The 15,459-nt window shown below is 40.2% G+C and overlaps 1 protein-coding gene across 3 annotated transcripts in view; it reads left to right on the top strand.

Moving 5' to 3' along the window:
- ranbp9 (RAN binding protein 9) overlaps window positions 1-15,459 on the top strand; it is an 81,946-nt gene that overhangs the window by 41,319 nt on the left and 25,168 nt on the right. For all 3 annotated transcript variants that reach the window (XM_069913402.1, XM_069913399.1, XM_069913400.1), the window contains exons 4-5: window positions 3,906-4,073; window positions 12,193-12,215. In XM_069913402.1, coding sequence (XP_069769503.1) covers window positions 3,906-4,073; window positions 12,193-12,215 — 191 coding nt within the window. The remainder of the gene's footprint in view (window positions 1-3,905; window positions 4,074-12,192; window positions 12,216-15,459) is intronic.

The following is a 15,459-nucleotide window of genomic DNA, read 5'->3' as shown; positions in this document are numbered from 1 at the left end:
TACGTACTTTCTGTAATCTTGTGGGTTTTTTTAAATTTAGGTATACAGCATGGTAAAGGCCTTTTCAGCCCGCAAGTCTATGCCATCCAATTAACCTACGTTTTGAACTGTGGGAGGAAACTGGAGCCCTGGGGAAAGCCCACGCAGACATAAGTAGAACATACAAACTCCTTACAGACAGCATGGAATTTCATGCCCAGTCCCAGTTGCTGACACTGAAAGGAAGTTGCATTAACTGCTACAATTTGAGCCCCCCCCCCCCCCCACACGCATGCATGCACACGCGCAGAGAGACAGAGAGAGGCGCGCCGCCCTTTCCTCCCACATCCCAAGAGGTGCAGGTTGGAAGTAAATTCTCTACCACCAATTAGCCTATAACTAGGGTGCTGTACCCAGATCTTGTTGCCATACTTCCAGGAAAGATCTGATTACACCATATGTCACAGCTGTCATATCTGAAAACATTGTCATTAGTGGCGAAATTTACCCGAGTAAGATTGGATAGGCTGTAGTTGTTTTTTTAAAAGACTGGTGAGGCAAGTAAGATTAACTGAAGAATACAAAATAAGGTGGCTTAATAGATCTTTTCTATCCATTCTATTTTGCTTTACAGAGTGGCAAATAAATGTATTAATATGAAGAGAGGGGTGTGAAGCGATGGGGGATGGTAGTGCAGTGGATCATAATTTTGAAGTCTGAAGAACTAGAGGGGAGTTGAAGAGAACTTTTCACACAGATGATGGGTATCAACCTACAAGAGAGATGGAAACCAAATATAAATTATTTAAAAATTAAATTGCCACCTGGAGATGCCAGCAAGATGAGTGGAGCTGAAGTAATGATGGGATGAACAGACTTAACCTTGATTGCTCTAATTTTTTTTAAATTGTAATTTTAGAATCTATTTCCCATACTGTGATAGTTGCGCTGGAACAAGGTTTTATACATAACTATCATATCTTACTCAGATTTCACAGTATTTCACTTTGCACAATCGTGCTGCTTTGTCTCTTCTATCTATGTGCAAGTTTGGTTAAGTTCTCTTTTTGTGTTCTCCTTTTTGCATAACTTTTCCCATTTATCTGAAAGGTATTTGAAGTGAAATATTTCATTTTATCTTCCCAAAGATGCCGCTTGACCAAAGTAGTCCTTGCAATTTTTGTTTACCGATATTAAGTGGTTGACTTTTTCCATTTCACTTGTTAACCTATGATTTGAATAGGTTAGAATTTCTCATTCTGTTAAACACACAATGTATTTAAACAGCCTCAAAGTCATGGGCTTTAATTTCCTGCAGCTGCTAATTTCTTTCTGGCATTTTTGTAAGGCTTTAATTGTGAATTAAACTATTTTGATGAAAGAGCAAGATCTTGTATATTTTTCTTAACTGTTATGACGGTCTCTGTTACTTTTATAAACCCCTAAAGTCATTTAGTTGTTCTTTCATCATTACACTAAAGGCGCCTGCAAGCTCACACCAAGACACAAGAGAAACTTGTCCGTGAACTACTCTTTGCAGACGATGCCGCTTTAGTTGCCCATTCAGAGCCAGCTCTTCAGCGCTTGACGTCCTGCTTTGCGGAAACTGCCAAAATGTTTGGCCTGGAAGTCAGCCTGAAGAAAACTGAGGTCCTCCATCAGCCAGCTCCCCACCATGACTACCAGCCCCCCCACATCTCCATCGGGCACACAAAACTCAAAACGGTCAACCAGTTTACCTATCTCGGCTGCACCATTTCATCAGATGCAAGGATCGACAATGAGATAGACAACAGACTCGCCAAGGCAAATAGCGCCTTTGGAAGACTACACAAAAGAGTCTGGAAAAACAACCAACTGAAAAACCTCACAAAGATAAGCGTATACAGAGCCGTTGTCATACCCACACTCCTGTTCGGCTCCGAATCATGGGTCCTCTACCGGCATCACCTACGGCTCCTAGAACGCTTCCACCAGCGTTGTCTCCGCTCCATCCTCAACATCCATTGGAGCGCTTTCATCCCTAACGTCGAAGTACTCGAGATGGCAGAGGTCGACAGCATCGAGTCCACGCTGCTGAAGATCCAGCTGCGCTGGGTGGGTCACGTCTCCAGAATGGAGGACCATCGCCTTCCCAAGATCGTGTTATATGGCGAGCTCTCCACTGGCCACCGTGACAGAGGTGCACCAAAGAAAAGGTACAAGGAGTGCCTAAAGAAATCTCTTGGTGCCTGCCACATTGACCACTGCCAGTGGGCTGATATCGCCTCAAACCGTGCATCTTGGCGCCTCACAGTTTGGCGGGCAGCAACCTCCTTTGAAGAAGACCGCAGAGCCCACCTCACTGACAAAAGGCAAAGGAGGAAAAACCCAACACCCAACCCCAACCAACCAATTTTCCCCTGCAGCCGCTGCAACCGTGTCTGCCTGTCCCGCATCGGACTTGTCAGCCACAAACGAGCCTGCAGCTGACGTGGACTTTTACCCCCTCCATAAATCTTCGTCTGCGAAGCCAAGCCAAAGAAAGAAACACTAAAGAACAATGTGCCATTTGTAATAAAGCTAGATCAGTTCAGATGCCAGGACATCAACCTAGACTGTTAATTTGCTTTTCTCTATCTTTGTACTGGATGACCTGTTTCTCTAACATTTTCAGCTTCACCAAATTTTTTTTCTCCTTTTGAGTTCCAGTTTACAAGTTAGGTCTGACCTTTTATCCCATTGCTAGCTGGACAAGGGGCTTGTCTACTGTCTTGGTTTCTAGTGGTATTACTCTGAGCTTGATGCCATGGCTGTGGCTGCCATAATGCTGCTGACTAGAATCTATTGGAGTTATCCAATTCAAATGAATAGGAGAATTGGGTTGACAGGAAAGAGGTTAGTTTTTTTTTGTCTAGCTAGGTTCCTTTCAATGCTTTTAGTCTTCAACTTGGGCATTCATGTGCAATGATTAACAAGTTCTCTAACAATAAGAAAGAACAATTCTCTTTGTGTGCCTTTTGACAATATTAAGATTACCAACTTGGGATGAGGGAATAGAAAAATGGAGTGCTCTTCAGTAAAAAGTGATTGGCAGAATTACTTTTCAAAGAAAATGGGATATTTAATGGACCTTGTAACTACTGGTAAACTACAATTGGTTCTTGGTCATTTGAAATCTTATGAAACTGCCATGTCTGGAATATGCAGGTCATCCCCAACTTGCGACGTAACGACCACCCGCATATATGACCAAATGAAAAAAAAAACAAAATTTATGTGGTTTATGTTGTATTTCACAAACCATAACAGGGATACAGGAATGTAAGAGCCAAAATGTGCATTCTTGTTATTTGGCTTTCTGGTGTCCAGGGCCTGGCTGCAGCCATTTTGATTCCTGTGTGAATGTGAGTCTTCGGTAGTGTATCTGTGGTGGGTTTGCGTATTGGAGTTCAGTTTGGTGCATGTGTAAGAGTTAAGGATGTGGTTTCAATATCGTCAGGGCGCTTAACTCTCATGTATGCGCCAACTGAGCTCCAATACGCGAACCACCAAAGGCTCGCGCGTGTGGCAATTGAAGACTCGCGCATGAGCAGAGGAATCCAGATGGCCGCACACAGCCCTGGGACGCTGACTAATAAGGTATGCAGGGACCAGAATGTGGAAAGATTCACCAAGGCTGATCGACAAATTCTGGAAGCTTTTAAGTTATTGTCAAATGTACGATGAAAAAAGATTTAATTTAAATGTTTGCTCTTAGACTATGGTATTCCACGTGCGCGGGCACAATTCCGACGTGCGTCCATTCAGAGATAAGACCGATTCTTTGGTTCCCATTAGGGCTGTAAGTTGGGGACTACCTATATTGTGAATGTTCACGGTCAACATTATGTATAAATGGGGATAAAATATTAATGTTTTTATTAATGTGGAACTTTCTATTTTAGGCTGGGATAAACATTCATATGGATATCATGGTGATGATGGCCATTCCTTCTGTTCTTCTGGGACCGGACAGCCCTATGGACCAACGTTTACAACTGGGGATGTAATTGGATGCTGTGTAAACATGATCAATAATACTGTTTTCTATACAAAAAATGGTCACAGTTTAGGTAAGAATTTATAGGAATGGACTGAATTATTAATCAAAGATTTGCATGTCGCAGGCCATGGAGAGGAAGTGAATTTTATTCATTTTTACAAATATGATTTAGGGATCCATCTTGGTTTGTACTTTGAAAAATTGTTTTGGACTCGAGGCTGAGGAAAATAATTGAATTGAGTTGGATTGCTCCACTGGAAGGTTGCAGATTTACCTTTGTTTTCCTTCTGCCTATGCTTTCCTCTATAACCAGCCAGTGACTAGGAATTGCTTTTTAAAAAGTTGTACTTTTTAAACCTGAAGTGATAGTGTAATTTTATTCCTTCAAAAAAATATCTGATTTCCACATTTCCTTCCTGTTTCTCCCCACACTGGATTTCACTGCTCTTTGTGTCGAATGCTTGGGTATATTACTGCAGTGAGCAGTCCTGTAAAAATAGATTTTCCTTAAGTGGCAAGTAGGAGAAGAGGAGTAATTCAAGTCTAATGACACAACACTTGGTGAAATTCTTAAATTTGGATACTAATCCTATTCCTGTTAGATCAATTACTTTTATTTCAAGAAGACTCATTCTGTTATATTTGTGGTTACCACTTGCTGCCTTAATATGGATTGATTAATATGAAATTAATTTGGACAATTATTTTCACATCTTTGTAGTTCCCAAACTTTGTGTAATTTGTTTTAATAGTTTCACTCTTCCAGATTAAACCAAAACTGTGGATAATATTGACTTTGCCAGCTATTTTACTTTATATATTTTTTTTAAAAAAAGAGTAAGGTGTTGGCTTAGGATTTTTGAACACAATTCATGAGTCTGTAGCACTGTTTTGGTGTGATTATGGAATTGTGAAATTGAGTTAGAATAATCTTGAATCTGTTATGGTCTGTCTATAGAAAGATGAGTTTGCTACCTGTTCAAACATTGATGTCTCACTTAATGCTTGGGGTGCATTCCATGGACTGAGAGGGTTAATGCTGTGCACAAACTCATGTTCACATGTAGCCATGCACTGCTTTGCAACAACCTTCACAGTTTGTTGTGGAAAGATTCCCAGTGAAGGTTGGGGTGACCAGTGCAGCTGTTTATTACTGAGATGCAATGCATAGGGCTGTGTGGCAAGGTGAGTGCGAACCAATGCTGGGGTCAAGAGCTTTGCTCTAACCTTTATGGAATGTCTAGATCCATACATTTTCACATCGCCTCCTATTGGATTTGATAGACCTGCTGTTCCTTTAGTGTTTGTGCAACTCTTCCGAGCACCAGGAATTTTCTGAGCCATCAAGCTCAGCTGAGAGGGGTCTGGTGGCAGCTTCCGCTACTTCCAGGAAATTGAGGGAGGTGTTATATTCAGTCAGTGTATCAAGATTTGGAGCTGCCACCAAGAGTCCTCGGCAATGGTCTACATTCCTTTTGTTAGCTAGGATACAATCCTGAGCCTCTCACCAAACTTGGCTCAGCACAGCCAACATCTGTAGTCACAGGCAGTATTCCCACATCCAGCCATGAGTAATTAATTTCCGGCAGAGTTTCACACCTGATTCCCAGTACAGCAGTATGTAGTGCATTTGCTTATTGTCCACACGATACACCAGGGATAGGTACATGTGTCTGCCATGTCATTCACCAAGATTGAGGCTTCAATGCCGTCGTCCTTCCCTACCCTGGAAATCTTGGTTTCCTGGCTATCCAAAAATATATTTTGAATTAACCCAATGACTTGGCCTCTGGCTCCTTGCAAGCAGAGAATTCTGAAGAGTGATCACCTTTTACATGACAAATTTCCCCTCTTTTCAGTCCCAAATAACTGAACTCTTCTGGGAGTGTGAACCAAGTATGTTGATATCTGGAAGAATTTTAAGTTTCAATAGGATCTCTTTTCATTCCTCATTCTTGAGAATACATGCTGAGACTACTCAGTATTTCCTCTTACGGGAAGCATACCAGTTTTAAAATCCTTCTAATGAATCTTTACTGTACTTCCTGCATGGCAAACAATGTTTTTTAGATAGAGACCAAACCTGTGTACCGTGCTCCTAGTGTGGTCTCAGCTATGTAACTGTGGCAAGTGATGTTTACTCCTGTACCTAAATCCTGTGCTAACAAAGGCCAACATGGCAATTACCTTAATCATTCACAATTTCCATACAACTGTGTTCTTTTGAATATTAATATTACCCAATCTCTCCCATTTAAAAAAAACTCTACTTTTCTGACTTGTTCTCTTAGGTATCTGTAATGTCTTGCCAGCTTAGCTTGTCTATATCCCCCTAAAACCTCCAAACTGTTTACTTTTATTTTGCAACCCACCTATGTTACTATCATGAGACTTAAAGTAACATTCGGTCCCTTCAGTTGCACTGTTACACATTGGCTCTGTCATACCTCGGAAGTTGTCACCTGACAATCTAAGATTACTCTTTTCATTCAGATGTTTCTAGATCTGAGGGCTTAGCTTCTGCTGTCAAGCTTGGGCTTTGCCTCATCCTTTGAGCTCTCGAGGCACGTCGCTGTCAGTTAGTTTGCTCTGTAACCTGTGATACACTGACAAGGATATTCTCCACTCTTAAACTGAGCAATAATGGGGTTCTCTGTATTAAATATATTAAAATTTTACATTTAAAAAAAAAAATAATAATTTAAACATGGTGACAGGCCCTTTCAGCCCATGAGCTTGTGCTGCCCAATTACACTCATTTGACCTCTGTTTTGAATGGTGGGAGGAAACTGGAGCTCCTGGGGAAAACCCACCCAAAGAGCCTACAGACTCCTTATAGAGAGCGAAGAATTTGAACCCCGGTCCAGATCACTGGCACAGTACCAGCATTGTTCTAACTGTGCTGCCCTATTCTTTATAATTTTTTTAAAAAGACAAATCCAAGCCAATCCCATGAACTTGTAGTGAAGCAATAAAGTTTCCAGATGCTGTGATTGCAGTAAATACACAAAAGTGCTGGAGAAACTGGGAAGATCCATAGGAGGCAAAGATGTGTAACCAATGTTTCGGACCTGTTTTTTCTGTGTGTGCCAGACCTGAACCTAATATCTATCATTATGCATTTTTTTTTTGGAGTAAACCGGCTGTAGCTGTGATTAAACCTACCAAAGGTTACTAATTTCTTGTTGACAATTGATCTCAGAGATCAATCTCCTCAGGTTGTTGTGCTCTGTGCTTAAGAACTGAATTTTGACATTCAGTAGCAGATGATCAGAAATTTCCTTCAACTCTCTGCTTGCAAGAGTGGTGACATTGTTTTCTGGTACAATCATTGTTTCATGGTCACAATTTCTATTCCTGATCCTGAGAGCTGCTTGTGATAGCTCCAATCTGTTCATTTCTTTGATTCACTGTGCAGAGCAAGATGAACTCTGGCTGCTTTCTTTGCCACGACAAGCTATTTCCGTCTCTGCAACATGGTCAATCATGTACCTTGCCTAGCCATGGAATACACACAATCAAACATTTGTTACCTGTCAGGCTAGTTTCCCAACTCCCAATTTTCTATTTTCCATATACTTGAAGGCTGTTGACTGTATCATAACTCATGAGCCCCATTCCTCCATAATCTTGGAGTGCAGAGAAACACAAAAGCTGCAGATGCTGGAATCTTGAGCAAACAGTGATAAGATGGAAGGATTCCAGCTTCTCCTTGTTTGCTCATCACTTTTGGGGCATGCTGACTTGGATCTGCTCCAAATTAAGCAAGCCTCTTTGAAATACTTATTTGTTGTCAATCCCTCCATGGTTATGCTCACTTCTCATCTGTTATTGCTTCCAATTTTAAACCCTGTAAACCTGGCCACCTGAACATTTCTGAATTGAAGTGCTCCACTTGAAGTGTCTTCAGCAACTAAGACCCCAAGATTTGAGATTTCCTTTGCTATCTTCTCTGCATCTACAGTATTTCAAGATGTTTCTGAAAACTTGAGCTGCTGGGTATCCAATATTTAATTGATTCTATGTTAACTGGCATTTGATAACCTTGCTCTGAAGATGAGAGAGATCTATTAACTTTTTAATGAATATGCTTGAAATCTACAAACCATAGTTTTGCAGAGTGGATGCAGGCACTCCTTCATGTCTTATTTCAAATGAGACTGTCATCTTTGTTGTGCATTTTATATAATTGTGCAATTTATTCTTTGGTCTTGTAATGTGGGTTCACTTTCTTCACAAAGGAAAAAAAAATTAGCTTGATACTCGATTTGCTGTAGCTTGATGTGGTTGCAGGAAATGCAAAATCTGATAAGCATTGCTTTTCACTCTTTGTAAAGTTTCCTCTGTAACAGACTCAAGAATACAAGTAATGGGAGCAGAATAGGCCGTCTAGCCTGTTGAGTTTGTTTCTTCCTTCAATAAGATCTGTTCTAGCTGTGGCCTCAGATCTATCTACTTGCTCTTTCTCCATAATCCTCAATTCCCTACTGTACAAAAATTTATCTTGCTATGTCTTTATGTTTAATGAGGTAGCCTCTACTTTCTTTGGCAGAGATTCACTGTTCTCTGGGAAAAGCAGTTCCTCTTCAGCTCTGTCCTAATTCATAGTAGGCGACTAAATCCTTTACCATCTCTGTCACAAAACTGTTTTGCACCTTTTCCATTTTAATGACATCCTTCCTAGAGCAGAGAGAGCAATGTTACCTTGACTGGATGGGTTGAGTTAAAAGGAGAGGCTGGATGGACAGACATTTTTCCCTGGAATAATAGACTAATAGTTGACCCTGGAGTTTTATAAAATCATTAGGGACATCGATAAGGGGAATAGGCACTGTCTTTTCTCCAGGGTTAAACTAGCGGGAGAATAGATTTAAAAGGGACCTGGAGGGCAACTTTTTCCACAGATGGTGATGGGTTTGTAGAACAAGTTGACAGAGTAAGGGGTAGGGGTGGATACAACTACAATATTTGAATAGGTACATAGATAGGTTGACAGGCAAGCACGGGCAAATGGTGGGACTAGCTCAGATGTGCATCAAGGATAAATTGAGTCAGATGTGGTTGTCCGACAAGGGATAAAGGACAACTCAGGAGGTGAAGGGGAGATTGGGGTTAAATAAGATAGAAATAGGAGAATAAGGAAAATGTTAGATGTTGTAGGAATGTTGTCTTATAAAGAGTTGAAAATAAGAAAACAGAAATGGAAAAGGAGGAAAGGTAATGATGGAAAAACGGAAAGAGAAGATAAACAAAATATAAAAGGGCTACGCTGAACTATATGTCTTTAAATATTAATGGAATACATAACCAAATTAAAAGGAAGAAACTACCAAATTTAAATGAATAAATGTATTCCATTAGAAAAAAATAACATATTGGTTAAGAAATAATATTGAAATATTCGAACAAGTATAGGAGCCTTACATTAAATACAATAGCGAAAACCTACCGGGGACAAACATTACCTAAGTTGATGGAAGGAGAAGGAAAGAAAAGAATGGACTCAGTAGAATTTCTGGTGTAATTTTGTTGAATGACAACATTGTCTGACTGGATTAATGCAACCTAGATTGTATACCTAAAATGGATGAGAGGGGGGGGTGGGGGGGTGGTTTGGGAGGAAAGGGGGGGGGGGGAGAAAAAGTCACTGTATATGTGTGAAAAGAAATAGTGTATATCATGGCTAATGTGATTTATGGTGTGAAAAATTAAAAAATTAAAAAAAAAAAAAAAAGGATAAATTGAGTCAAAAGATCTGGTTCTGTGCTGAATAGCTTTGACTCTACTATCTTCTGTTACTCCTAATTCTTTATGGATTCTTTATCATTAACAAAGCGCTGCATTTTATTGTTTTGGTTTATCGGAGAAATCTGTACATGATAGGCACAGGAATTGGTTCACTCTATTGATCTCTGTTGTGTACATCTTGTATCAGACCAGATTGGAGAAAACATTGATTGTGCTGTTGGGATCTTGTGGAGTCAGACTTCAAACTGTGGTGAAAGCAGATGACTCTGTGGCTGTTCAGGCCTTGGGCAATCGGTATCATTGATCCTCTTCATTGTTGAATTTCTTTCACTAATTTCTCAAGAATGTGTTCTGGTACATGTTAATAGTTCAAGTTTTGTACGTACAAAATGACGAAACAGCATTCTCTGATCCGTGGTGCAAAACCATGCAAACCCACAGACAACACATACTGACAAACGATACATATGCAGTACGTATACAGGTACATATATAAAAATAAATATTGTTAAATAAATAGAGTCATGGAGGGTTTGCATCAGTTGTTCAGCCGACTCACTGGCCATGGGAAGAAACTGTTTCGCAGCCTGGTGGCTTTGACTCTGTGATGTTCCTGTATCTCTCTCCTGATGGGAGTAGCTGGAAGATGCTGCATGAAGAACGATAATTTTGTGAGCCCTCTTCCCACTATTATGTCTTAAACAGAAATCAGCTTCTTGAGAAATTTGTTTAAAGTGCACGTAGCCTGAATCTTTCTTCACAAGCAGGTCACGTCTGTTTCGGGGTCTCAGTTCTACTTCTCATAAATTAAAAAGAGGAGGCCATGACCCACTTGAGTTATCCATATTTTTGATGGAAAATATTGGACTTTTTTTCAAAGCAAAATTTCTGATCTGATTGAAGGAGAATGTGTGATCACTGAAAACAATGGAAAGCTGGAGACTGTTGGTCCAGCTGCCATCAGGAAGTTCATAAGCATTGAGGAAAAACTTGACAAGTGATTAATTTGATTTGGTTTTTAAGGCAGTTGCTTACAAATGTGGAATGGAATGTGTGAAAATTTCGAATAGATTTTTTCATCAGAACTGAAAGCCTAGATTGTATACTACTTATTACTTTATATGCTCACAGGAAAATATATTTCGAACAGTATCTGCTCATCACCCAAATTTATTTGTGGCAGCACAATGAGAAGTTGTGGGATGTATGGTTTCCCCCCCACCCTAACCAAAATCTGTTGTGCCATTCAGTAAGAACATGATCTGATCTTGACAAAACTCTACCACTGATATCCACATTCCTTGACTTTCCTTTGGACATAAAAGTGCCTTATTTAAGTCTTGAATATTTGAATTGGGTCTTTAGAGCACAGCATTAGAGGATTCAAAAGATGAAGAGAAAAATAATTCTCATTACTTTTTTTCTCTTAAGGAATTGACCATTCTCAGTCTGAGTTTTTGTTCCTAACTGATGTTCAGTATTCCTTGCAGAATGTGTGCATAAATCTAATGATACCTCATTTTAATCGTAAGCCATAAAAACTTCCATGGTTGGATTCATGTAACAATAGGCCTTTTTATAGTGGTTAAAAAAAAAAGTGAATGTAGTGGCAGATATTCTCCATCTTCACATCCCTGAACCTACCTTTATAAAAATGCCATTGCTGGATGTGGACTCCGATCCTTCCAGGGGGGAAATCCCAGAGGTGGAGTGAGTTGCTTCGCCTCACTCCATAAAGGCAATGCTACTGAAGGTGACTGCTTAGGGCCAGGCAGATGACGTCGCGATGACTTTGTCAACGCGTGACCCAGGAGCCTCCACCAGGGCTCCCATGGTAATTGGTGCTGGGGTTAGGGCTCCCTCCTGCTACCTGGAATTGTCCTCTTCCCTTTCCCTCTCTGCCCCTCACTTCTTCACCAAGCTGAGCTAGAGGGAGACTGACAAGGGTTCAGCGGAGTCCAGCGGGATGAGCCCCTTTTTGTTTTAATATGGGATCAATGGCTGTCTTCGTTACCCTTAATCCCCAATGCAGCTGGAACCGCTCTACATGTATGTTTGACTTCATGGTGGCGCTGCTGCATCATTTGCCCCACCTCCTTCAGCTTCGGAGGACAACTTCCGATGTCGCTCTTTATAAAACCAGTGCTGGAGCAGCCTTGTAGGCCTTCTCCATAAAAAGAAAGTCCATCTTTTTTTTGTTCCGCTGGTTGCAACATGACATTGCTCCATAAAAAGAGCTGCAGTGAATGATATAATGTGAGAATTGAGTAATAATTGCAAGAAACATACATCATTGATGCCTGTTTACTAGTTTTCTTGAATCTTTAGAGTTTCCTGCTTTAGTCTATAAGCAATGACATTTTCAGTTACGTGTTCATTTTCAGTAATATTTAAAAAAAAGGCTAGTTTTGCTTATATTTGTTATTTTCTCTGTTCCACAGGTATTGCTTTCACAGATCTACCGGTAAGACAATTCTATTTGTTGTATTTTTCCTAAACTCTTATTTTTATTTTGTGAACTTCCAGTACAGCTTAAATTGTTTTTCAGTTTTGAATACGTTTTGTGGACAACAAATATTTTGTGCCCTTTGTGTCTGTCTATTCATGATGGGAATATTAAATAAGGCACATAAAACTTTAACAAGTGTTTTAACTCTCATGAAATCACGAGCCCTGTTTGATCCTGGCAGTTGATCAGAATTAATTTGTCATGGTTGAAGTTTTATCAGAAGGCCCCTGTCTAGTCAGGATTGTTTCATCAACAAATGAATATTCTGATCAAAAGATCTGACAATGTGGAATAAAGCAGAACACAAATTGCATCAGGACCTAGTTGCATGGCATTTGAGAGTTGAAGTGTACTTCTGGGATTTGCATTTGATATTTTATTCTTTCAATAGTTGACTTTATGAAATTCTTTCTCCATTTGTAATTGGACAACTACTGATTAGTTTGGGACATTTTAAGACTATGCCAGTTCCTCCTCTTGCTGTTTCTGAGCACTCAATCTTGAAATTCACTGGTGGTCTCATTGTGGAGATGCCATCGACATTCTGGAGAGGAGAATATAGATCTTCTTTGACTGGAAGTTCAACCAGACCAACCACATTCTTGAAGACGAGAGCAGGTCAAGACTGGGTACCCTGTGGAAAGTGGCATTCTTCCTGCCACCCATGGCCTTTCCACTGTCGTCATAGCACAAATTAGGTTCATAATAGTATTGGCTGTGCCTGCCGAGAGGAATGAAACTCCAATGCTCAGGAAGCCTTTCACTGTTTGGGACAAAGCCCACTTGATTGGCACTTCATCCACCAAAATATTCATGTGTTCCTTCAGCTCCATTTGCTCTAAGCCTGCAGAGTATGCCATCTACAAAATATGGTCAATTGCCTAGGCTCCTCTTATAACAATTCTCAAACTCTTGACATCCATAATTAGTAAGGGTGATGATGGGACTAGAGGCACTCACAAGCTTGTCTTACTTGTGTTGCATCCTGACTTGGAAAGTTATTATTTGCCTATCATGGAAACTAGGTCTGAATCCTGGAACACCCTACGATTTATGATGGCTACTCTTTACTTCCCCAAAGGGCACATTAAGTCCATAACAGAATATTCTGCCCTTGTCTTGATGAGTGCAACTCTATCAGTGATCTGGAAACTTTAAACCATTTGGGACAAATTGCACTTGACTGCCATCAAAATATTCCTTCTGCCACAGTTAGTGATGTCCACATCCTGAAAAATAACATGAATAACAAGAAATCAGAAACCCAGACAGCTTTATGCACATTTGACAGTTGAGAAAACTTTATCTCTGCATCCCTGCAACATGGTTTCTCGTGATTTCTGATGAATTCCCATTCACTTTTTTTAAAGCCATTAACCTAAATTGAGGGGTAGTTTGCAGGAACCAGTTAACCAACCAGCATGTCTGAGATGTGGGAGGGAACTAGAGTACATGGAAGAAAGCTACACAAGCACAGAGAAAACATACAAATTTTACAGTACCTTTCTGTTTACAAAAAAGATCTTTGTAGATCTTAACACACAGATGTAAACCAAAATCCTGACACACCATGTGGGCAGCACCATTAGTGTAGAGCAGTGGTTCCCAACCTTTTTCTTCCAACTTACATACCACTTTAAGTATTCTCTATGTCATTGGTGCTCTGTGATTAGTAAGGGATTGCTTAAGGTGGTATGTGAGTGGGAAGGGAAGGTTGAGAACCACTGCTCTAGACCCAATTGTTACCAAAATATTTTGCTTGAGAAAAATTGTCATTGGCCCATTTCCTTTGGAGTTATGAAACCGTGCACATAACAAGTCAATTAGACACGATTAAAACAGTGCTTTTCAAATTTATTTCTTTCCAACCACACACCACTTTAAGCAATCCCTTACTAATCACAAAGCACCTATGGCATAGGGAATATTTAAAGTGGTATGTGAGTTGGAAGAAAAAGATTGGGAACCACTGGTGTAGAGGTTAGCACAATGCTGTTACAGTGCAGTGATCAGGACCGGGTTTCAAATCTCATGCTGTCTGTAAGGAGTTTGTACGTTCTCCCTGTGTCTGCATGGTTTTTCCCTGGGGACTCTGGTTTTCTTCCACCTTCCAAAATGTACTGGTGGTTCTAGGTCATTTGGGTGTAATTGGGTGGCAGGGGCTCGTGGGCTGAAAGGGCCTGTTAAAAGTTATAGCAATCACACAACTCGACAACTGGGCAAGAAGCCCTAGTCTCAAAATGTTGAAATTTCTTCTATTTTATCCATTTGAAAATGCAGTCAGCTTATGGCTGACATCATGGATTCAAAATGTGATATGCTGATTCCAAGTTATAAAATGGATATGCTTGCAGAGTTTTCTGAGTGTAATGTCTGAAACTGGCTGTTTATTGTCATGTTAGCCACAGAGTTGCAAAAATTAGGCAAACAATCTGACTCAAAATCTATAGTGCGGAGAAGCATTACTTAGTAACCCCCGAAAAATGCGGTGAGTGGAGAATAGTTGTGTGTAAATTGTGTACATTGGGCTGATCTGGCACTTTCTTAGTATGATTGACACTGAAATTAGATTGACATCTCCAGTTTGGTTTGTGTGGCCATGGAATGGAGCCTAACAGAAAAATCTGGAAATACTGGACAATTAAAGAGATTGAGACCCAAATTCCCAGCTGAATTCACCTTGTGTCCATATTTCCCTGAAAACTTGAAATTCCTTAAGAATTTTCAAGAGAACTTGAATTGCTGTCCTAACCATCCTGGGGGGGATTTGTTGGCATGACTTGACCAGACTCCAGGTCTACAATCCATTGAAGTTCTCTTTCCCCTCTCTCCCACCCCAAAACCTGTGAACTTAATAGCTGCAATAAGGTTATCAGCTTTCAAAACTACAATGAGGTCTAACTGTATTTCGAGGTGTTTAAAACAAAAATAAATTGACAAAATGTTTCATCCTCTGCAGAATTGGAACTTGATTGATTCCATTGATTTAACTTTGTAGTTCTGTGACGGTGCAAGATTCTGATCTGTATCTTCAAGGCTGGGGTGGTTTGATTGTACACAGAAGTCCCAGACTTTCTTTTAAACAGACAGATGCCAACTGTTCTGTTAAGGCATTTACCTGAAAAAATTGGCCAATGTTTCTGGTCAATCTCCTTTCAAAGAAACTCAGAACCATGGTCAATCTCATTTGCTTTGAATT

This window comes from Narcine bancroftii, chromosome 1 (genome assembly GCF_036971445.1).
Source record: "Narcine bancroftii isolate sNarBan1 chromosome 1, sNarBan1.hap1, whole genome shotgun sequence".
NCBI classification, from domain to species: Eukaryota; Metazoa; Chordata; class Chondrichthyes; order Torpediniformes; family Narcinidae; genus Narcine; species Narcine bancroftii.
The sequence above is the reverse complement of the archived record's forward strand: the minus strand, read 5'-3'. Positions and strand labels throughout refer to the sequence as shown.